The sequence below is a fragment of the Talpa occidentalis genome, unplaced genomic scaffold (assembly GCF_014898055.3).
Source record: "Talpa occidentalis isolate TD23 unplaced genomic scaffold, MPIMG_talOcc4v2.1 talOcc4.16, whole genome shotgun sequence".
In the NCBI taxonomy this organism is placed as follows: Eukaryota; Metazoa; Chordata; class Mammalia; order Eulipotyphla; family Talpidae; genus Talpa; species Talpa occidentalis.
Genome location: NW_023601653.1, coordinates 84,845,487 through 84,868,271, shown reverse-complemented (window position 1 = coordinate 84,868,271; position 22,785 = coordinate 84,845,487). Strand labels below are relative to the sequence as shown.

Sequence of the window (22,785 nt, the reverse complement as noted above, 5' to 3'; positions counted from 1 at the left end):
ATCAGCAGGGGCTGCGGCCCCCCTCGGAGACTCGCCTTCCTGCCCGGCACCTGCTGCCCCTCCCCGGCCCCCCCCCACCGCGAGAAGCAGCAGCGGCCTGTGTTCCTCCTGCGCCCCAGAAACCCGGCGCAGCGCCGCGTCCTGGCCCAGCAATGGCGGGGGCTGCGGGCAGGAGCCGGGCACGGGTCACGCGCGGCCGCCGCGCTCGCAGGGGGTCGGGCGCCGACGCGGACACGCGGCTCCTGCCGGGGCGCGCCTGTGCTTCAGACATTTTTGCTTCACCCCAAAATTTCCCGGGCGAGGCCTGTCTCCGCGCGCAGTCCCCGCTCCCGGGGCTGCGGGGTCCGCGTCGAGGTCCCGGTGTCCGAGCCCCGGGGGCGCTGCGGCCGCGCGGGAGGGCGAGGGGACGCGGGCGCCGAGTGTCGGGGCGCCCCGGGGCCCGGCCTGGCGGGGGAGCCGCGTCCCGGGCCCGCCTCCCTCCGAGGCCTTTGTCCGCCTCGCCCGCGAGCTCCCCGGGTGGCCGCGGGGTGCGCCGGGGGCCCCGGGGCGCGGTGCACGGGGGGGGGGGGGGGGAAGCGCGGCCCGGGGGGTCCGGGGCGGTCCTGGCGACCGCGGGTCCTGCAGCTCCGCGAGCCCGTCCCGCAGGTGCGCCCCCCGCCGCCCCGGCGTCCCCCTGTCCCCCCCCCCCCCCCCCCCCCCCCCCCCCCCCGCTTCGCCCCCGGGCGCGGGGACAGCGCTCCCCCGCCAGCGCGCCCGGCCGGCCCCGCGCGCCCCACCTGCCCGGCCAGGTGCCCGCCCCGCGCCCCCCGCGGCGGCCCGGCAGGCGGGGGGCGCGCGCGGGGCGGGGGCGGGGCGCGCGGGGGGGCCGGGGCGGGCGCGGGGTGCGGGGCGGGCGCGGGGTGCGGGGCGGGCCGGCGCCCACGTGACGGCCGGGCGCGGGGGGCCGGGCGGCGGCCGCGTCCGCGCCGCTCAGTTCCGCTCCCCGGGCGGGCGGCGGGCGGGGCGCGGGGGCCGGGCGGGCGGTGGAAGCGGGGGGCGCGCGGGCCCCACTCGCGGCGCGGGCAGCGCGGCCGCGGGACGATGCTCACGCGGGTCAAGGCGGCCGTGGCCAACCTCATGGGCGGCATCATGGCCGGCGGCGCGGGCCCCGAGCTCGGCGGCGGCGCGGACCTGCCGCTGCGCTTCCCCTACGGGCGCCCCGAGTTCCTGGGGCTGTCGCCGGACGAGGTGGAGTGCAGCGCCGACCACATCGCGCGGCCCATCCTCACGCTCAAGGAGACGCGCCGGCTGCCCTGGGCCACCGGCTACGCGGAGTGAGTGCCCCGCGCCCCCCGGCCCCCCGCTCTCCCCGCGGCGCCCCCCCTCTCTCCCCGAGGCCCCCCGGCTCTCCCCGCGGCCCCCACGGCCCCCCACGGCCCCCCGGCTCTCCCCGCGGCGCCCCCCTCTCTCCCCGAGGCCCCCCGGCTCTCCCCGCGGCCCCCCACGGCCCCCACGGCCCCCCGGCTCCCCCGGCTCCCCCCGGCTCTCCCCTCCCGCGCCCCGGCTCCCGGCGGCCTTCCCCGCGCCCCGGCTGCCCGGCCCGGGCTCCCCGCGGCTGCCGGCGCCAGGCCTCGGCGGGGACGGCTCCGCGGACACGGCCCCCCTGGGCGCGGCGCCGCCAGCCGGGCGGGCGGCATCGGGGCGCGCGGGGTGCGCGGAGCCGCCGGGCTGGGCACCCCAGGAGGGCGCTGCGGCAGCTCCGCCGGCGCTGGGACCCGCGGGGGCCGGGGCGCCCCGGTGTGCGGTGGGGCCCGGGGGCCGCCCGGGGCGCTGTCCCGGCGGGAGGGGGCGGCGCGGGCGGGGCCGGTGACCCGCGCTGGGGGGGCGCGTCGGGCGTCGGGGGCGGGTCGCCTTGGCCACGCGCGGGGACGCGGGCGGCCGTTGGCGGAGCCCCGCGCCCGGGTCCGCCTGGCCGGGCCGCGCGAGGAGCGGGCGCCCCCCCGCAGCCCCCACCCCCAGGCCCAGCTGCGCCCCGGCCGGCGCTGACCGGCTCGCGAGCCCGGGCCCCGCGCGCTCCCGCCCTCCCGGGCCGTGGCCGCAGGCGCGCGGCGGGCGAGGGCAGGCCGGGCCGCAGTGACCGCGGGGCGCGGGGGCGGCCCCGGGCTGGGCCCCCCGCCGGGCCGGGCCGGGCCGGGCGCACCTGCGCCTCCTCCCCGCGCCCGGCGGGCGCAGCATCCGGCCCGGCCGCGGGTCCCGCGCGCTCATTGGCTCGCCCGGGACCAACCGGCTCCGCCGACGCGCGCTGGACGCTGACCGGGGCGCGCGCCGGCTCGGGGCGCAGGTGGCCGGGCGCGCGCGCGGCCCAAGCTCGGGTCCCGGGGCGCGCGGGTGTCAGGGTTGGACCCGGGGTGCGCCCGCGAGCCGGCATCGAGCGGGGGGCGCGGGGGGGGCCCCGGGGGGACGCCCGGGAAGGGGAGCCGGGAACGGAGCGCGCCGGGCGCGGGGCAGCTGGGCGGGCGGCCCTGGGGGCGCGCGGGGCGGTTCCGACTAAACACCCCCGTGCAGACGCCCGTCTGGAACTTACAGGACGAAGGAGCAACGTCCGGAGCCGGGGCGGGCGCCAGGCTGGGGGCGCGGGCAGGAGGCGCAGGGCCGGGCGGAACCGGCGAGAGCGCGGGAGGAAGGGCCCGCGAGGGGCGGAGCGGGGCGGCCTTGGATGCAGAAGGAGCTCCTGGGGCGGGCGGGAGGGACGGCAGGGAAACCCTTTTCCGGGGTGTCGGGGTGCCGTGAGCTTGCTGCGTGGCCCGACTGTGCTGAGGGTCAGGGACTGGAGGGAGCCCTGGACGCTTCAGGACCTTCCGCGTCCCGAGGCCTGGAAATAAGAGGTGAGGCCGAAGGTCACAAAGGCCGCTGCAGAATGTTTAATTTTGCAGCAGCAGGTGTAACAGCGGAGGATGCTCGTTCATTCGGGCAGAGACCCGGACGCAGATGTGAGCACCCCAAAGCCTGCGCAGTGTGGGGGGTGTGTTGTCTAGATCCTGTGAGCACCTGCAGCCGTGCAGCGCGCGTTCTTCTTCCAAAACACGCACCGTCCGCCTGGTGTTCCGTCGTGTCTTCACAAAAGACTGTCATGGACTTTATTCCAAGCCAGTCACACAGATCTACATTCTTGGGGTTTTTTTAAATCTTTATTTATTTATTTATGCATACAAGAACTGGGGCACAGGCCAGAGGTGCGGGGGGTGGGACTCCCCAGAGACAGAGTGGGGAGCAGAACAGGTGGATCCACTGAAACCCACTGCTGAGGGGAGCAGGGGGAGCCGGGAGGGGCCTGTGCGCCCTGTGGGGAGCTCCCTGGCCGGCGGGGATCAAACTGCAGTGGCTGTGACGGTGCTGGGTCTTTGACCTTTGCCCACCAGGGAGGCCCCAGAATTACATTATTTAAAAATGTACACATAGTAGTTTTATCTAACATGGAGCTTACAGTTTCGGTTTCGTACTTACACTGTTTCCAAGTTTGCATTAGATCATTTGATAGTCGCAGCCCTCTAAGCCGGCACCTCCAAGCCGGCACCAACCCTCCAAGCTGGCACCAACCCTCCAAGCCGGCGCCTGCCTGGTGGCTGAGGCTGCACAGAGCGGGGCCGCCGCTTGCTCCAGGACACGCCACCTCAGCAGAGCCTGGCCTGGCCCCGAGCAGTCAGACTCCAGACCCACAACGCGGAGCTTCCTCCTCAGAGTGTGTAACGCTGCTGCATCCACTGTGCCAGGAGAAACCGCTAACGTCTTGCCACCTCCTTGCGTTGCACAACTTCCTCAGGCCTGCTAATAAAATTTATCTTCTTGCAAGAATACGTCTTGAATGATCAAAATGGCTGACACGGAAAAGGGGAGAAGCAGACAGGGGTCCACTGGCTGTGGTCCGGGGGTGCTGCCACCCCTTGCTGCCCTTTGCTCCTGGGTCTGCTGGGAGGAGGGAGACTGTCCTCTTTGTTCCGGCAGAGATCTGAGGAGCAGGATAGTTGAGATGGGGCGAGTGTGCATGAGAGGGGATGCTTGCAGTCCAAGCCAGGAGTGGTTTGCTTTCTCTGGAACTGAGCCCATTTCTAAACCTTGCTGGGGAGGGAGACTCGGCGTCACTTAGTGATTGAGCTCAAGTGCGGATGACCTTTGGGACAGTAGACATATTAAGGAGGAAAAAAAAAAGAAATACTAAGGAGAAATGGTCTATTTCTGCTGTTTATTAGAAATCCCTTTGAATGAGAAGGGCCCTGTAGCTTATAGGGTTGAAAAATTAGCTTCAACAATCGCGGTATAGCTTGGCGGCTCAGAAGCTGAGGACGGCACTTGCTCCATGTTTACTGGCGTTGAGCTGGGGGGGATTTCCTGGCTTTTCAAAGGCTGAGAAGTTTCGTCCCCTGATGAAGGAGGATTTGCTAGGCGGCAGAGCTCTGGAAAGGACGGTGGTGACGGATGACCGCAGAGCCACAGTCTTTCCCCAGACGCGCGGCAGCAGGTCTCCCTGTGCAGTTTGGTGTCATCACTGGCTTGGCTGCTTCCATCTGCTCAGGAAGCGCCCCAGAAGCGTCGTCTGATCCGGATCCCCACGCGGGGATTTCCATTCTCTCCACCGGTGTAAACCCCTCCCACGCGGTCCTTGTGCTTCAGGGGCTGCGGGGCGGTCAGTGCAGTTTTCAGTGGGTCAGGAGCCCATCTGGCCTTTTTTCTTTTTTTTTTTTTAAAGATTTATTTATTTTTATTTTTATTTATACAAGCACTGGGTACAGTCAGAAGCGCGGGAGGGTGAGAGAATTCTCCAGAGCCAGAGCGGGGAGCAGAGCAGGCAGAAGGACCGAAGTACACTGCTGAGGGGAGCAGCGGGCGGCAGGAGAGGTCTGCGCGCCATGTGGGACCCTCCTCCGGTGGCCGGGGAGCAGCCGGGGATCGAACCGGCGCCACAGAGGCTGCGGGCAGCTTCGCAACCCAGCGCTCAACCGCTGCGCCACCGGGGTGGCCCTGGCCTTTTTTCTTTTTAACCCATTTGCCCGATTGTCTCCTGCCGGTGACCACGTGGACTTGGAGTTACAAACGGACATGAAATTTGTGCCTAAAACTCAGGTATCAGGGGACACCCAAAGTGTGTTCCTTGGGTCCCCTGATGCTCAAAGTGGTGACATATGAGATGAAATATCTTTCTTTAAATCCAGCCGGCAGTCCACAAGTATTTGAATTCACTTTGGGACCCGTAGGCTGTGTGGCCTCCAGCACTGGCCGTTAGCAGGGGCCACTGGCTGGCTGCGCAGTGGTGATGACAGACAACCCAGTTTCTCTCCTGTGCCAAAGCTCAGAAGTCCCCTGCCTCTGCTCCCCGGAGCTGGCCTCCCTTCTTGCAGACACCTGCCTGCGAACTTCCCTTTGACTTGCGGCGGGAGGACGCGTGCTGCTCCTGATTGCATGAGCTTGGGAAGAAGCGGACGGGAGCTCCTTCACGGTCTCCCACGGCGCTCATCTGCAGGCGAATCCAAAGTCCAAAGTGACAGCACATGCTACCTGCCTCCCTGGTAACTTGCGGAAGACACTAATTTTGTGTTGGAAAGCAGATGGCGAAGCTCTCCTTCGTTTTTCAGATCTAACATAATGAAGTCATGCCTGGTGCTGTGTGGGAGTTCTGGGCTATCCCTTCTCTCAGGAAGATGAACCGGCTTCCTTCAGTGGCGCTTCAGGCGGAGGATTTCACCCTCAGAGGGTCTGTGTGTAGCCCCGTCCCTGACACTGGTCCGTGACAAGGTGCTTCCCGGTTCTGGTTCGGGCAGCAGCAGTGGGTGACTTGCAGTGACGGCAAACTGGAATTGCTTTCCAAGAACTCTGAGCTATTTCTAGATTCTTGATGTTTGGTAGAAATTAAAAATCCAAGTGCCGTTATGGTTTTCTCTAATTTGCCTAATTTGAACAGAGGATTGACATTTCCCTCTTGAATTCATGCCATCCTCATGCAGGAAAGAGCATCCCTGACCTGCTTCCCTCGTTTCGCACCGTCAGGCGTGCGATCCCGCCTCCCGCCCCGGCCGGGCCGGCCCCAGCCGCCCACGGTGCAGGACATTGTCCTCCGCAAGCACGTTTCACGGCGTAGCCTGCCCCTCTTTCGCGTCATTCTCTACAATTTAATTTAAGTGAAATCATGGCTATCGAGATTTTAAAAAGACCAGCCCTGGGGATTTTTGTCTGTTTTGGTTTTGATGTTTAATGCTTCTGGGCCATGTTAAAGCTCAGTATTTTGAGCCTCTGCGTCATGCTAGGGAAGCAGGCTGCTCTTTCCTGCAGCAGCGGGGTGAGTTGACAAGCTCTGTGTACCTGGAGGTCCCAAGACATTTATATATGTATATATATGTTGAATAAAAAATTACTCTGACACTTGTGAAATAGTAAATAGTAAACACTTGGTCTTTTGGTTTTGGGCTTGTTTTTCGGGTTTTTTTTTTTTTTTTTCTTTTTTTTTCCAGACAGTTGCCTAGGGGCAGAAAGCTGGGACTTGGCTGCAGACACAGCAGAGACAACTGGGCATGTACAGCCATTTTAGAGCAGAGTGAGGAGATCAATGGAATGAAAGTTGCTGACCGGGGACTCGAACGGTGGGGGGTTGTTGCCAAAGATAGATCCAGGACTTGTGCATCAAAGTCGGGCATGAGGAGCTTGATCAGCTATGCAGGGCGGGGTCCTCCATGGGCTGATTAGCAGATTCCTTACTAAGACCGTGCAGTGAGGCCAGACACGGACCCCGGGACCCCAGCATTGAGAGCCTTGTCACAGAGAGGGTCCCGAGAAGTGTGGCCGAAGTTTGGTTGAAGAGGTGGGTCTTGTTCACTTAAAAAATTGGGATCGGGGAGCCTGTTCAAGTGGCTGTGTGTGACCTCTGTGACCTCCCGCAATGGATTGTGTCTAAGCTGACCAGAGAAGGAGCAGATGTCCTTGGGTTATGATACAGGAGAAGCAGGACTGAGCTGAAGTACACGTGTCACTTAAAAGTGGGGATATTTTCTGAGAAATGCAGCAGCAGTCGGTTTCATCTGTCCAGCGTTGCAGTCTCTCTGGAGTGGCGGATCCCAGATTCTCACCTAGTTCTGCCTGACTCCTGCCTCTAGTGCTGTTGGCTGGTTTTCGTCAGCGTTGCCTAAGGCTCTTTATTTGAAAGTTATAGACATTCTTTGTTTTTCCCATTCAGTTGTTTGCAGTGAAAAAAATTTTTAAAAATCCAAATAATACAGTTATGTTTGGATTACAATAGAATATGTTTGGATTATGGAAAATCCAAATAATGAAGAATAGTGAGAAGTATAAAGGACAGAGCGAAAATTGTACATCCACTAGCTGGCATTAATATTTTGGATTGTGTATTTCCAGACTTTATAGATATATGTGCATTGTTTAAAATGTGATCATATGTTAATATGTCCTCTGAATATCTGAGTTGCTCCTCTCCAGGTGGGTGGTAGAGTGACTGCCTAACTCTCCATTGGAGGGTCTCGCCACTAATAAGCTCCCATTGGACATTGAGATTTACCTTTTTGGCTTCTGGTGAACAGCCTTACATGTTTTATTCAGCTAATCTACTTGTCTCCTTGGGGTGAATTTCTAGACATGGAAACCTTGGTTAAAGACATGCCATTGGCTCTTCAGCCCACAGAATGGATTATAATCTACGTTAGTGTTAAGTCTTAACTATTTGCCAGTTATTTAATAGATGAAAAACATTTCATTGTAATTTTTTCTTTGATTATCAAAGAGGGTAGAGAGTTATATACGTGTGCAGTCTCATTTATTTATATATAATTATGTATCTATATCTGGTCTCATATTTATTAGCTTCCTGAACATCTGACTTATCTTGGGATTTTTTTTTTTTTGCTTTGTCTATTCTATTGGGGATAATTATAAGGATATAAGAGTTCTTTATATTGTAAGACTATTAGCACTTTGCCTCTTTTGTTGTGATTTTTTTTAATGTATTCTTTTTAAGCTTTCCTCTTGGGTTTTTGTTTGTTTGCAGTGAAAGCTTTAGTAGTTAGGTGGTCAGATATAATCTTCTGCTTGGCTTCTGTTTGGTAATATGTTTAGAATTAGGTAATATTCCTAATTCTTTCAGCTATTTCATATCCTTAGTTGCAAGTCACAGAAACTCCTCTGAGCCAACTTCAGAAGGGAAAAAATTGGGGAGGGGGGAATTAGAGCAAACATACCACCTGTTTTATAGACCCTGACCGCAGGTGTGCAGCTGGAATAAGATTCCATAACAGAAGATTCATTTAGTCAATAAATATTTCAGTACCTTAGTTATTTCAGTTATTAGGAAACAGAATGCTTTTATAGCATTTTCAAGTACATTATCACTGAACAGTGAACCCTTGGAAGAAAAAGTATTATGATTTTATTGGTGGCTGGTTTTTTTTTTCCCCCCGAGCTGAATCTTTCGTGTGGTGACGCATGGAGCGCTCGTGGAAGCTCGATGCCTGACACCTGTTGGCAAGCTTCAGGGCTAGGATTCAGATCTGGGCCAGCGGAGGTCTGGAGTTGAGTTCTTCTCAACATTCCTCTTCACCCTAAAGTTGCCCTAGAATGGGAGAATCAGGTCAGCTTAGAATTAATGCGGCTTGAAAGTTTGTCCCAGTGAACTTCTGATACATGTTTAATATAAGATGTTGTTGCTCCTCAGCTCCGTGAACTCATTTATTTCATCTCATTCGCCAGGCACTGCCAGGGTGATGGAAGGCATATTAGAAGAAATAGTCATCAAATAGGGGATCAACCTTCGTAGTTTCCTTTTTATTTTTCTAAGCCATTTTCCATTTCCCTTTCATTCAAGATGGTTCCAGTTTGATAGTCACCTAGTTATATTATTGTGTAGTTGACAGGCAGGTCCACCGGGGTATTTCTTAAGCCGGTTGGAGTTTTGGAGTTTGTAGTGTTCTCCTGTGTCCTGTTGCATCCACCTGAAGACTGGAAGCCCTCAGACCCTGCCTGTCGGGATGGCTGCGGTCTAGAGAAAGTAGGACCAGCAGGCAGAGGATTATCTTGGAAGTGTCAATTTGCATCTCCTTAACCACTGCACAATTTCCTCTGAAACTACATTGTGGAAGTATGGTTATCACTGAAGCAGGTAAAGTTAGGACGGTGATGAGTCCACCATAATTCATTCCTGCTGTCTCCGCTCAGAAATGTCCTTTTTTTGAGTCCTGATTCGAGTATAGCCAAACGAGAGCTTGTAAATCTGCAGAGTGAATGAAAAGTTGAAAAAATATGAAATCGGTTGGCACTTCCTTCTGATCCAGAATGGATCACAACTGGGTTGGGATGATGCTCGCAACTGGGTTTGGATTTAGCCCCCTCGTTAGCCCCACGTTGCCGGCGGTGGGTGGCGGAGGCCCTCTCGGAAGCTCTGGGAATGGTGCGTTGGGGGAGCACAGCTCATGTCCTCTGCGCTGGCAGTTAAGTGGCTGTGGAAAGCATCTGTTCTTGATGTCATTTTAATCAATACCTTGTAGTTCTTGCGGCCCGTGGCCGCTCTGTCATTCTCCTGTTGTCAGCATATCTGACCTGAGTGAAGGACACGGTGTCTTGAGATTTGGCTCAAAAAAAAAATCCTGTCAATCCAGCTGGATTTTCAAAGCACCAGGAAGCTTGTTACTTAAAATGTGTCCCTGCAGGACAGTTGCACAAAGCTGGGAGTGGTTCTGTTTAATCAGCGTTGGTTCCTCATGCGTTGCCCTTTAATAGGCTGCAGCTCCCCGAAGTAGAGGAAACTAGCGGGTGTTGAGTGCAGGTGCGAAGGACCCGCAGCGGCCGTGGCCCGTGAAGGTCACCGGGGAGTGCTCGGGCCTCTGCCTGCATCAGCCTCCGCCCTAAAGTGCTTTTCATCCGCTTCTAGGGTTGATTTATTTTACTTTTCAGTGTCTTTGTTCATACCAGCACCACTGGAGCACCTAACGGATAGTCGGGTCGTCGCGACTTAAATAGGGTGTATTCAAGTCAGTGCGCTCCACTCACTTCCCTCAACTTGTGTATTTTTAGGTTTGAAAGTCAGTCACACACCCTCCCTGCGATGTGCCGATTTTGTGGCCTCCCTCCAAGCGTTGATGTACCTTATCTGCCAAGCTAATTTTGCAGTGTGTTAGGAAACGAAGCAGTTGCTTTGTTGCATAGTGAAATGGGTGCACGCTGGTAAGTGGAGGGTGAGCCATCTACCTTTCACTCCACACGAGAGTCGGGCTTCTCAGAGTGTGTGATGGACGAGACACCAAAACTGAAATTATTTAGATTGTGTCATGTTAGCAGAATAAGCAGTTTGATTATTAAAATTATGTTTATAAGGAAAATAATCTATATCAACAATGTCCAGTTTTAACAAATCATAGTGGCTGCAGGCAGTGCCTTGTTTCAGCCAGGCAGGTGCAAAACATTAAGTTAATTCAATTTCTTGTCAATTAACATTTATTAAGCCCCCTCTGATATCAAGTTCTGAAGGTTAAAAAGGAAAAGCATTCCCTGTTTCCAAGACTAGGGAACAGGGCGCGTAGCGGAGGTAGGATGTGCATCCCTGCACTACGGTGCCCTGAGAAAGCACTTGAGCCAATGCAGCGGCGGGCGTGGGGCAGGGGCGTCCTCTGCCGGGTCAGGAGAAGCGGGCGGGACTGGCCAGGCTGACCTGATCTAACCCTGGAGGAACGGACGCTGGCTCGAGCAGGCCCATGAGGGAGACTCCGGCATAAGTAAAACTCCACAGTATGAAAGTGATTTTCTGAGAATTGGAAAATATTTCTGTGACACCTTGTAGGTGCACATGTGGACACGCTTGTCAGAGAGATGCGCCACCTGGCCCCGAGCCACCTGGCACTGGACAGAATGGTTCAGTGGAGAGAGGGCGTGCTGCTAACACTTAGGTCTGCAGCCATGGCCCCTGGAAGGTCCCCGTATTTGTCCTTGCTTCGTTATGGTGACAGGAGCCTGTGGCTCTAGGAATCCTGCTGGGTTGCTCTTGAGTGTGCATCTGTATGTCATGTGTTGAGTAGAGAGATGTGGGAGGGACTTGGCTTCTCAGGTAAGACCTGGTGGGGCTTGGCGGGGATAGACATCTGAGGAGAATTTACTTTTGCTGCAGGAAAATAACTACCAGATAGTAACTTCCCGGTAGAATCACTGAGGCAGTAGAGCTTGTAATGAGAGCAGGGCCCTGGAGCTCTGGAAGGCTCCACTTTTATTTTTTTTATTTATACAAGAACCGGGGTATAGTCCAGGTGCGCGGGAGGGTGAGAGGACTCACCAGAGACAGAGCGGGGAGCAGAGCAGGCAGAGGGACCGAAGGACACTGCTGAGGGGAGCAGCGGGCGGCAGGAGAGGTCTGCGCGCCATGTGGGACCCTCGCAGGCCGGCCGGGATCGAACCAGCGCTGCAGAGGCTGCAGGCAACTTCACGGCGCTGCACTCAACCACCTGCGCCACCAGGGAGGCCCTCCACATTTCTTTTAAAATATTTGTTTATGCACACAAGAGCTGGGGTACAGGCCAGAGGTGCAGGGGGTGAGAGGATTCACCAGCAGAGTGGGGACCAGAACAGGCAGATCGACCGAAGCACACTGCTGAGGGGAGCAGCAGGGAGACAGGAGAGGTTTGGGGTGCCATGTGGGTCACTCCCTGGCTGGGGATCGAATTCGCAGTGGACATCCTGCCCAGCCTTAGTCTTGATTGTTTTCTTGTACTTACATATGCCCAGAATATAGAGAACTTTTGCTTAGTAGAATATTTTTCTTGCTGTCCAGATAGGCCTTTTTAAAGGAAATAAAAATAAGCAAGACTCAGTCCCCGGTGAACTGTTTACTATGATTGTAATTACATGTCAGCCAAGCAGTTTGTCCTCTGCTCGTCCTCAACACTTATTTTTTCTCTTCTGCACTATATTTTAAAATAGATGGGATGTTAATTTCTCTTCTGCCTCAAGCTTTTAAAAACGATCTTAATTAATGTTGCCCTAATAGCTTCAGAGGCTGGTTTGAAGTCTTTCCGCTCCGTCCTGGTTGGACGCGGGGGCTGTGCGGCCGTCAGGGCGAGGCGGTGCCGGGCCAGGGCGAGGCCGTGCTCCGCAGCCGCTGGGCCGTCTCAGACCCGAGCTGGTGGGGGCTGGGGGCTGCGCTCGCCACACTGGCTGCTTAGAAAACAAAACCAAGAAACGTGGAAGGCAGGTTTTGTTTTCTGTGATGAGAGAAGTGGAGCCTGCGTTTCCGAGCCGCAGATGACGCCCCCCGGGCATCTGTGCTGACCCACTTTCTAGATTCTTTCCTGTCGGAGGCTTTTTGTTCCCCAGACGAAGCACCTTCTGCTGTTTTACTTTGGTGCTCGGACTCCTAAATCCAAAATCGAGCTTTGAAAATCGTTTTCTTCAGCCGTTCTTCAGGCTGTTGAAACCTGGTCGTGGACGTAACCCGCCGGCGCGTCGCCAGCCATGACCAGCGCCCGCAGACCCGGCGACTGGGAAGCAGGGAACAGACGTAGCCTGCCCTGGAGCACCCGTGCCTCGGGGGCCGTTCTGCAGTCGTTTGTTTGAGTCTCGCAGCCAGCCTGCCCGATACCGTCCAGCGCTAGAGCGATGCAGATTTTGGCTCTTCGCCAGCGAGGCCACAGTGCAGTCGTGCATTTCCACAACTGCAGAAAGCTGCTCAGAGCCGCAAACAGTGTGAGCAGCTGAGCCCACAGCGCGGGTCCCCCGCGGGTCGCTTGTCGGTCGTCCTTGCTCGGCAGCCCCCGCCGCGGTGTCTGGAGACGCCCCTGCCCGTGTCTTCCATTTGTTGCGCGGGAGATTTTGAGCAGCCTCCTCCCTCCAGCCCTGGTTTTGTCGGCTTTGCCGGGGCCGCAGGACACCCGTGTCCGCCCGAAGCTTCTGCGCCTGATGACGCTCTGGTCCCAAGGAGCGGGACCGTGTGAGGTCCCCGGCCGGGCGAGGGCGAGGGCTGCAGGCCGTGCTCGCAGAGCATCGGCTGACGCGTCCTCTTGGCTCACGTTCCGTCTCCCTGGCTGGGCGTGAGGTGTCCCGAGGCCCTCCTGGCGACCAGCGCCCTCCCCCTCCGCCAGAGCTGGTGCTCTCAGCTGCCCACGCCACCCACACCTTCTCCACCTACATAAATATTTAACAGACGACACCTCATTAACATCAACAAAGCGTAGCCTCGCAGTGTGCCCTCGAGGGGCGCCCTCGGGCTCGCACCTTCACATCGACAGCCTCCGATGCCCACGGCGGCTGTGCTGGGCCGTGTCTGTCCCCCCAGGCCCGTCTCTGGCCTCCTGGAGCGCCCGCGACTGCTCTGGAAGTCGTGGGTTGAGCGCTGCCTGCCCTTCATGGCGGAGGGTGTTCGAGAAGAGAGTTTCCCCCCATCCAGGGTTCTTCTTGGACCGGCCAGATGGTCACGTTAGCGCCAGGCAGGTAAGCGGCAGAAAAAGAAACAATGTATGGCCTGTCTACAGGGAATCGGCACGACACTGAGACTCCAAAGCCGGAGCTGTGCTGGGCTCAGGACCGCGGGCGGGAGGGCTGCGCCCGGGAGAGGGGCGCTCACAGGCGCAAGGGCGACGCGCGAGGCGAGCAGCGGGGGCGCCGCAGGTGGATTTTTGCTCTGCCATAGGGAGGCGGGTTGTTTAATGGAAGGTTATTTTTTGGCAAAAACCCAAATCCTGGGTAAGACCCTCGGTCTGCATTCCCCTAGGTAGTTGAGGGAGCGCGGACAGCGTCTGCCGAGCTGCAGGGCCTCGCTGGATGGCGCTGGAAATACCCCGCATGCCAGAGCGGCACGCCTGGGGGAGGCCAGTGCCCAACACCTTCTGGAAGCTCCACGAAAAAGGAAGCCCCTTCAGAAATGCATCGCCCAGGAATGAGGCTGCATATGGACGCGTCAACTCTATGCGGCATTGTCCAGTTGTCCTTCTGTTCCCCGGTTCTCGTCCAGACACTGAGGATCCTCTTAAAAAGAGTCTCGACTCCGCAGTCCCATGTCAGCTGGCTCCTGAGCAGTGTTCTTGACGGGGCCCGTTCTTTCAGTTCTGTCCCCGCCGCTCTGTCCTGCGCCGGCAGCCAGGCTCGGCGCCCGCTTCCCGGCGCTCCCCGAGACGGCACGCTGCCGCTGGCTGTCGGTGCTGTGGGCCTTGGCCTGCCCGGGCGGGGCTGGGTGGGAGTGGTAAGGTGGCCTCCGAGGACACTGCTGCTCGGGCCTGTCTGACCCCCTTCCCGCAAGGGGCCGCTGGGGCCGCACAGTGCACGGCGAGCGCGTCCGTGGAGATGTCGTCCGTCCGCGGCGCGTCTCCTGGCGGTTCCCGTCAGCACAGAAGCCGAATTGTGCCCCAAAGGCCGCCGTGGCCGGAGGACACAACTGCCGCGGCGTCTCTGGCCTCAGGCTCGCTCCGCGAAGGGGGAGCGTTTTGTGACACTGGACAGTGAGTCCCGTTGTTAATGGCCCACAGCCTTTCTCGAAGCCAAGTCGTTTAGGAATAGAACCATGAGAACTAACTGGATTCAGCGGCCGGTACCTGTCGTGCTTCATTACAAATGCGGACTCACCTCCTCGGGGCTTTGAAAAAGGGGCTCTGGAGACGCGGCTGGCGCCGCTGGGGACACAGCGCCCCGAGTGCTCACGTCCCGGCTCCCCGCGGCTCAAAGAAGGCCCCGGACGGGCAGAGCTGGAATCCCCGCTCCGAGCAGGCACCGGCCACGTGGGTGTTTCGGGTTGCCGGGGGGCAGAGGTGACCTGGCTCTGCCGCGCCAGCTTCCCGCGTGCTGTGGCAGTGGGGCTTGCCCTGAAGACACCCAGGGGCCTGTCTGGACGGAGGTGGCCGTGAGAGGAAGAGGCCAGGGAGTTGGCGGGGGAAGCGCGTTCCGAGGCGTGACCTGGCGGCGGCATCCCGGCTCGTGGAGTGGAGCCGGCGCGGCGGGCAGGGGCTGCTCGGGGCTGCAGGCCGCGTGAGGAGAGCCCGAGCTGCTGGTGGCGTGCAGGGCCAGAGGCCAGAGGCTCAGTCCCGCCTGCGGCGCCTTCCCGGGCCTCCGCCTGGCTTTGTGCGGCCAAGAAGCGTCGTGGGGGTTCGAGGAGAGGATGCGAGTGGAGGCTCAGCAGACGCAGCTTCCCTCCCCCGCCTGCGCCCGCTGCTCCCCACACCTCGCCTTCCCCGGGGAGATCTGTGTTCAGAGAAAGGACAGGACCCGCCCGACGGCAGGATGGAGGCTGCGCTTGGTCTTTGTCACTCTGCTCCGGCCTGTCTCTCCGAGGCAGCTGCTCACACGCCACAAAGTGCGCGGCCGTGTGCAGGGGGGTCCGGGTTTGTCGTCACGGCTGGCTCGCGTGCGTGCTGCTTGTTCCGTGAAGGCCGTTGATCTGGCCTGTCTCCACAGAGCTGGCCCGCCTGCGGCTTCCCGTGATGGGGGACGGGTACTCCGGGACATACCCGCTCCTGGGGTGCAGCCTTTCGGACAAGGGGTGCGCCGCTCAGACTGCCGGGGCCACTTCTGTTGATTTCCTTGCTCACGTCCGTTGCGTTGGGTTTCTTGGCTCATGAGCTGTTAGCAGCACACGGGTTGTTTGTTTCTTTCCCCAGGCCCTTGCAGGTGGTTATGACCTGCGCAATGGCGCGGGAATGTTGAGGGCAAGAGTAAAGGCTTGTGTAATACCGTGATCCTTCTTTAATGTGTGGCTTTAACACTAGGACTCACCGGCTGCTCCAGTCTCCACAGCAAGGAGGAAGCGTGTCTGTGGGCGCGTGTCCCGCTGGTGACCTGCGCCGTCTCCCCGGGGCCGCGTCCTGGGCTTTGGCTGCAGGCCGCCCTGCTGGCGTCGGCCCTGAGCCCTTGTCAGGAGCCACCAGGCCGGCGCAGAGCCTGGGTGAAGGTCTCCGACCAGCGAGGGCTGTTTCTCTTTAGTGAAAGGTCAACTTTTCTCTCATTTCCCCTTGAGCAAGCAGTGGAGACGCAGCACAGAGTTTAATATGTCTGAACTAAGAAAACCGCATCACCCCGAGGATCCATTTTTAAGTTTTCTCGCGTTATCCAAACATCCCGTAATGTATTTGGAGAATGGAGAACTGTGGGTTGATCATTACAAATAAATTTTACCTCTGACTGCCTTTTTGAAGCTGCTTTTTGCGAGTCTGCCTGTTTTCTAAATTTGGAAACATCTGTGTACTTGAGCCTTGAAAAAGACAGTCTCTTAGCAACACGGAAGGACGGAGAGGAGCAAATTAAGGAGGAATTGTGCGCGGATTTGTGTTTGCGCTGGCTGTTTTGAAACCTGCCATAAAGGTAGGTATTTTTAAGCTGTTTATAAAATTTTGGAAGTAACAGGACGGGGCGTGGAGGCTTATCCCGCCTCTGTGCTTTTTGTTCTCGGACTCCCAAGCTGCTCGTGCCCACTGGCAGGACATTCGTGGGCATTTATAATGAAGGGTTAATTAAAAGTGCCTGCATGGAGGACTTTCTGCTCCATATTTAATTAACTTATAAAACATTATCTCGATAAGCAGCTGGATCAGTTTTAAAGGGAAAACCGAGTTCGTGCTCACTTGTGCCACCTGTAATAACTCACTTCATGAAGCTGAGAGGCAGTTTGCATCCGTCATGAGCCCATGAATAGGGAAATGCAGAAGTGGTTACCACCCCCATTTGCAGCTAGTTTCGTGCGATGACTTCACGCCCCTGCTTGCGAGCGGCGCGGGTGAGGCAGGGGGAGATGCACGGTGAGGCTGTCCCGGGCAGAGAGATCGCTGCTGTGCGTGCTCCGTGGCTGAGAGCGGACCGAGGAAGGGGACACAGATTTCTTGATGGGAGGAGTGTGCACGGGGGTGGGGGGGATTTGTGCTGTCCGTCTTCGGAGGTGACCTTTCATATAGCCTAAGGCACATCCATTCATGCCTCAGACACTTGGTTCCATCTGTCCCGAGACGGACACTCTCCTCGTTTCAATGACAGGGCCAGCCCCCGCGCCCCTGGCCAGCCAGCACTGCGACTTCACGGTCAGCACCTGTGGCTGTTGATGCGGACGCAGGATGTGCCTTGATGACCGTCGTTGGCCCTGCTCAGGCTGAAATTTATTGCATTTGAAAATATCAAATCATGATTTAATACTGGAACGAAGAACTTGTGTAGCTAGAAAGTCACGGAAACTACAAGTGGGTGTAAATTTGGTGTCAGTGAGGCAGGTGGTTGTTGCAGGAATGTCCACGGTGTGAGAGAGAGAGGTGGGGGGTGACACTCAGCGCTTGCACATTCATTTCCTTTGACTACTTTGGAACCATGTTTCCCAAGCTAGTCTGCTCTCCGTGGGCAAGATGTCTTCCAGATTATGTCACAGAAGTGTGTTTACACACATGGCTGTTGGATTTTAAACACCTTTTCTCTTCTTTTTAAATCAGTGCCCCTGCTCAGATGAGGGTAAAATGCAGTTTATTCTCCAGACGTCTCTTTTCAACGTTTGTAGGTCTTGAAAAATCAAGACCTTCTGTAAGAAGTTCCAGTGCCCTGTGGCTCTGAGGCCCTGGCAGAAGTGGCTTTAGAAGAGATGCCTCATCCAGGCTCCCTCCCTGGCCGTCCACGCATCGCTCTGAAGGCGTCCTCTGGAACGTCCCCGAACTGCCCAGCGATGTCACTGTCATTGGTCTGCACGGGATGCCGGCCGCGAGTGCCGCTTTAAGGGCCGTAGAACATCCTCGTGTGCAGCCAGAGGTGAACTTCTGGCTCATCATAGCTCAGTACTGTGACCCATCGCAGCCTCCCGGAGAGGCTCGGGAAGGAAAACAAAGAGTGAAAGAAACTCTTCATCTTAAACGTGATTCATTCCCTCCCTCTCCTGCCAAGAGGGCGGGCATCGGTGCCAGTCAACTGCAGTCAAGCCTGTGCAACAAAACCCCCCCGCGGGGAGGACCGGTTCCCACAGGTACCTTTGTGTTTTGTTTTGTTTTTTAAAAACATCAGAACTTTTCTTTCAAAACCAGTCCTTCTTGGCCGTCCTGTGAGGTCCACCCGAGGAACACAAGAGCTTCTCGGGACACGGTTCATCGCCCAAGGCACCGAGTGTTAACACGGCTTCGTCTCGAGTAGAAACTAAATGAGGCAAAAATAGCATCAAATTGAAACCAGCTGCTCTGCGATGAGCAGTCGGTCGTGGCCTATTGTTTCCGCTGAGGTTTCCCTCCCACGGGCCCCCAGTGGATGATTTTTCAACTCACCAGAATGTGACACCCTGGAAAGGTCAAGATCAAGGCTCCTGTGGATCTGCTGTCGAGTGAGAGCCAGCACCGTTTCCCTCGGTCCTCAGATGATGGGGGACAGGGGAGCTTTCGGGGTCTTCTAAAGGGCACCAGTCCCATCCACGAGGGCCCCACCCTCGTGACACCCTCATGACCCTGCCCGGAGCCCCCCCTCCGAACACCGCCACCCGGAGGTCAGGTCTCACCTGAAACTTTGAAGGGGGACGGGGAACTCGGATGTCCCGTCTGCCCCCGTGAAGCGCTGCCCACACCCTTCAGCCAGGGACCTGGTTGGCCTGGAAATTGGACAAGACGGTGCGTCTCCACCTTTGTCTCCCCGAACCGCCCTGGGGTGGAGCCAGGCCTCGCTGGCGACCAGCTGCCTCCCTCGCGGGTCGGCCGGAACCGGTGGAGGTGGTTTGGTTTCGGTTTCTGGTCCTGTCATTTCATCTCCTTCCTCCGCCTCTCCTCCTGTGGTTAGCTGCCCTCTTTGTTTTGAGCAGCCCAAGCTCAGGCCTTCCACTGAGCCCGGCTCTGTCTCCCCAGCTCGTAAAGGTTGTGCAGTCCTGACCCACTGGGATGAGACGGCCCCTCTCGCCCCCTCGCTCCCGCCACGCGCGGGTCGCCTGCCTCCGCAAGGCCGTGCACACGCGTGTCCTGCAGGCCGAGAGGCGAGGTCTGTGGCAGGCGAGGCTCGGTCGCAGGGCCCCACGCCGGGCTCGCACCACCGTGCTTTGGGCGCGCTGGCTGGTTCTGCCCCCGCTGCCCGTCGGGCAAGAACATCGTGGAAATTTCCTCAGAGAGGCCCTGGAGAAACTCGGTTCCCTCTGATTTCTTCCTTAAAGGTTCGCCAACAGCATCGGCACTGAAAAGTCCAAAGTTGTGGGAATTAAGGCTGGAGCCATGGCCGGGCGGCCTGAGTCTGTCCCGAGCCTGCTCCCGGCTCGTCTGCGGCCTTTTCTTTCCTCCTAGACCCTCGTTTATTCTTTTCTGTCTGAAGAAATTGTTGCTTAAAGAAGCCAAGAGTAGGTTCCGTGGCCCCCAAGCCCTAGAACTGGCGCGCGTGGCCGAGCACCGTCTTGCCTTCAGTCATTGTCTCCGAGTGACGAGCAGACGGTGCTGGAGCGACGGGCCTGGAGCTGAGCCAGTGAGACTCCCGGGGACAGAGCAGACCCAGGCATGGAAGTCTGGAGCCGAGGGGCTTATGCGAGCCGGGGGGTCCTCACTGCCTGTCCTGTGTGCCCCGGCCCCCTTGGCAGAGCACGTGTGGGCCGGGAGACAGGTGCTCCGGCTCCGCCTGCCCAGGGCCCGTGCTGCCTTCGTGCAGGGACGCTCAGGGCCGAGCCTCGCCTTGCCGTGCGGCTCCATCTCTGCCACAGCCAGGTCTGTGGCCTTAGCACAAATGTGAACTGTTTCTTTATTTCCTTACTGTAAAATAGATTGGCAAGAAAAATACTGCAATTGGTTTATCTTCCAGGGTTGTTCCCAGGAAGGATTGAATGAAATAATATATGTAAAATAATGTATGTGCTTCGGGGATGTGTAAGGCATTATGTGCAGAAAGTAGTTTAAATTCGAAACGGTGAGAGAATTCTTTCGAAAACTGCCTGCAGTGGTTCCTCTGCACCTGATTTATCTGTGAGTTTCTCGGCAACACATTTTAGTCGCAGCCGGAGGACTCAGGAATGCAGTGACTGTTATATACGAATTTGTAAACCCCTTTGGGGGAAAAATTTCCCTACATCCTGGTTGGTTTAAGGGTAGTGGATTTTGATAAATATTTGCTAGCAAGAACGCAACTATTCTGGCATGGCAACTGCTCAAAGGTATGCAAATGCCATTATTCTTTTTCAGCCCAGAGAAATCGTGCTGGAGGGCACAGCACCTGCGGGGAGAGGGAGCAGGGACGTGTGCCTCGAGCCAGCATCATCTGAGCAGACTGTTGACATCCGTTGATTTGAAACTGTACCAAAAGTTTAATGACAGTGTTTTGGTGGAGAAGACGGCATCACACTGAATCTGTCATTTGTAAAATTCATCTGGATTTCAGAAGAATTCAAATATGATATCACGTCTTAGAATTAAGAAAGCAGGGGCCTCCCTGGGGGTGCAGGGGTTAAGTTTCAGCACGTATGAAGCTGTCCTGCAGCACGAGTTCCATCCCCGGCCAGGGAGCTGACCCCACATGGCGCAGCAGACTCTCCTGACTCCCCGCTGCTCCCCTCAGCAGTGGATTTCAGTGGCTCCACCTGTTCTGCTCCCCACTCTGTCTCTGGGGAGTCCTCTCACCCCCCGCACCTCTGGCCTGCACCCCAGTTCTTGTGTGCATAAATAAATCTTTAAAAAAAAGAATTAAAGCACCTCATTGGTGGCTTTGTGGCTCAATGGGAAGCTCATTGTGCCCCCAGTGACGGTGACTGTGTCCTGTCGGCCCAGTGTTGTGTCTGGGGGTCTCGGAGCTCAGGGTGGTGGCCAGGACTGTCTGGGCCCTGGGCATCTCTGTCTTCTCAGGCACTGTGTTGGCAGCACTGGCCCTAATACTGCTTTGACATGTGGCACTTCTGTCTCTTGTTGGGAATTAAAATGACATCGTAGATTGTGTGAGTTTTTAGGGGAGAGCAGAAAATCATTGAAGTGGTTTCCTCCCAATTTACATGTTTGTGCTTCATCTCAGAAATTCTGACGAGCTTGCAAAAGCCGGATGGGAGCTTATGGTGAAACATTTGACAAGAAGTAAAATGTTGCGTTTATTTCTATAGATCTGAGTATCCAAAGCTCAGTAAGAGCTTATATCAGGATTTTGCAAACTGTGCAAAATTGACTTTATTTATTTCCCTGCTCCACATTATTCTCCATCACTGTGCCCCAGTCCAGGGGCTTTTCATCAGCCCCAGAAGAAACTCTGTGTCCATTAACAGTGACTCCCGGTTCTCCACCCCCAGCTTTGGCAACCGCTGATTTACTGTCCATCCAGGAATTCGCCTCTTCGGGACGCGTGAGTGAGAGGGCCCCATGCTGCGTGTGGACTTCGGGTTCTCAGCGTAAGTGAGAGCTGGAACTGTAGTGGCAAAGGGAAGACAACCCACTGCCCAGCACCGTCCTGGCAGGGAACGTGGGCACGTCACAGCCGCTGCCGCAGCCTGGGGCTGGGGGGGCAGCGCGTTTACGCCAACCCTGCCGGCTGGGCGTCACGAGCAACTCGGAGACTGTCTCCTGCGGCGTCAGTGTGCCCTTGTGCCCTTTCGGGGAGGTGTAAAGGAAGGCTGTCAGCTGAGGTGATGTCATAGCACGTTTCATTTCCCCGGAGTTCTATTTCGCACTAGCGTGGGTCTGTGGGGAGACGCAGGAAGGCACCCCCAGAGCAGGAGAGACGAGAGGGAGGAACAGTCGGAGGGGACAGTCCTGGCGAGAGTCCCCGGGCTCTGGGTCACCACTGCTCAGGGCCCCGCGGGCGGCTGTCTGCGGAGCGCACAGAGCGCGTGGGGTGCAGGCCTGGGAGCTGGGCTGGCATCCAGTCAGCACAGCCAGTTTGAAAGTCTGAGCCACATGCAAGGCTGCAGGTGCAGGGGCTCTATAATAACACACCCGCACGCCCAGGAGGCTGGTCACACATCACGAGCTGCGAGCTCCGAGAGGAGTTGGGGAACTCCTCTGTGTGTGGTTGCTCTGGCTTGTGGGTGAGCCAGGCAGGTGGACGTGGAGGTATTTCTTGAGTAAACATTTGTGAAGCACCCAGTCTGTGCTGCCCCAGGCCAGAGGGGAGGGTGGGGATGGGGAGCAAGGCAGGAAAGTGCTGGTTTGGGCCTGACCTCAGAGGCTCTTACCCCTAAGGTGAGAGTCTTGCTCGACAAAGGACAGTCTTAGCAACTCAAACCTTCGCTTGTCTCGTGGTTTCTCTGGCCAGGAGCCTGCGCGTAGCGGGCCTGAGTGGCTCTGACAGGTTTGTCACCGGGGTTCCCTGCAGGTGTGGGCTGGGCCGGTCATCTGCAGGCCTGGCCGGGGCTGGAGGACGCCCCTCGGAAGTGCCTTCCCGGGTGGCGCCGCGGTTGAGCGCTGGGTTGCGAAGCTGCCCGCAGCCTCTGCAGCGCCGGTTCCATCCCCAGCCGCCGGGTGAGGGTCCCCCATGGCGCGCAGACCTCTCCTGCCGCCCGCTGCTCCCCTCAGCAGTGTGCTTCGGTCCTTCTGCCTGCCCTGCCCCCCGCTCTGGCTCTGGTGACTTCTCTCACCCTCCCGCGCTGCTGACTGTGCCTAGGGCTTGTATAAATAAATAAATCTTTACAAAAAGAAAAAAAAGATGTGCCTTACACGTGACTGGCAATTTGTGCTCATTTTTAGCAGAAAATCTCAGGTCTTTGCCACTTGTCGCATCACATGGCAGCTGCTTCCCCCAAGGGCATGATCCAGAGAAGAGCCAGGGAGGCCTTGGTGCCTTTTCTCCCCTCCTCTGTCCACATTTGCACCCCATTCTCTGTGTTACGGGGAGGTTAAGGCCACACACACTCGGGAAGGGGCATCAGGCCTCATTTTGGAGGGAGGGTGTCGAGGG

The 22,785-nt window shown here is 57.7% G+C and overlaps 1 protein-coding gene across 1 annotated transcript in view; it reads left to right on the top strand.

The window, feature by feature from the left end:
* The first annotated feature begins 1,080 nt into the window (after nucleotides 1–1,080).
* Nucleotides 1,081–22,785, top strand: part of PPM1H (protein phosphatase, Mg2+/Mn2+ dependent 1H) — a 73,157-nt gene continuing 51,452 nt past the window's right edge. Inside the window, 1 exon segment of the mRNA XM_037515104.1 lies at nucleotides 1,081–1,313. Within this exon segment, the coding sequence (XP_037371001.1) occupies nucleotides 1,081–1,313 (233 nt within the window).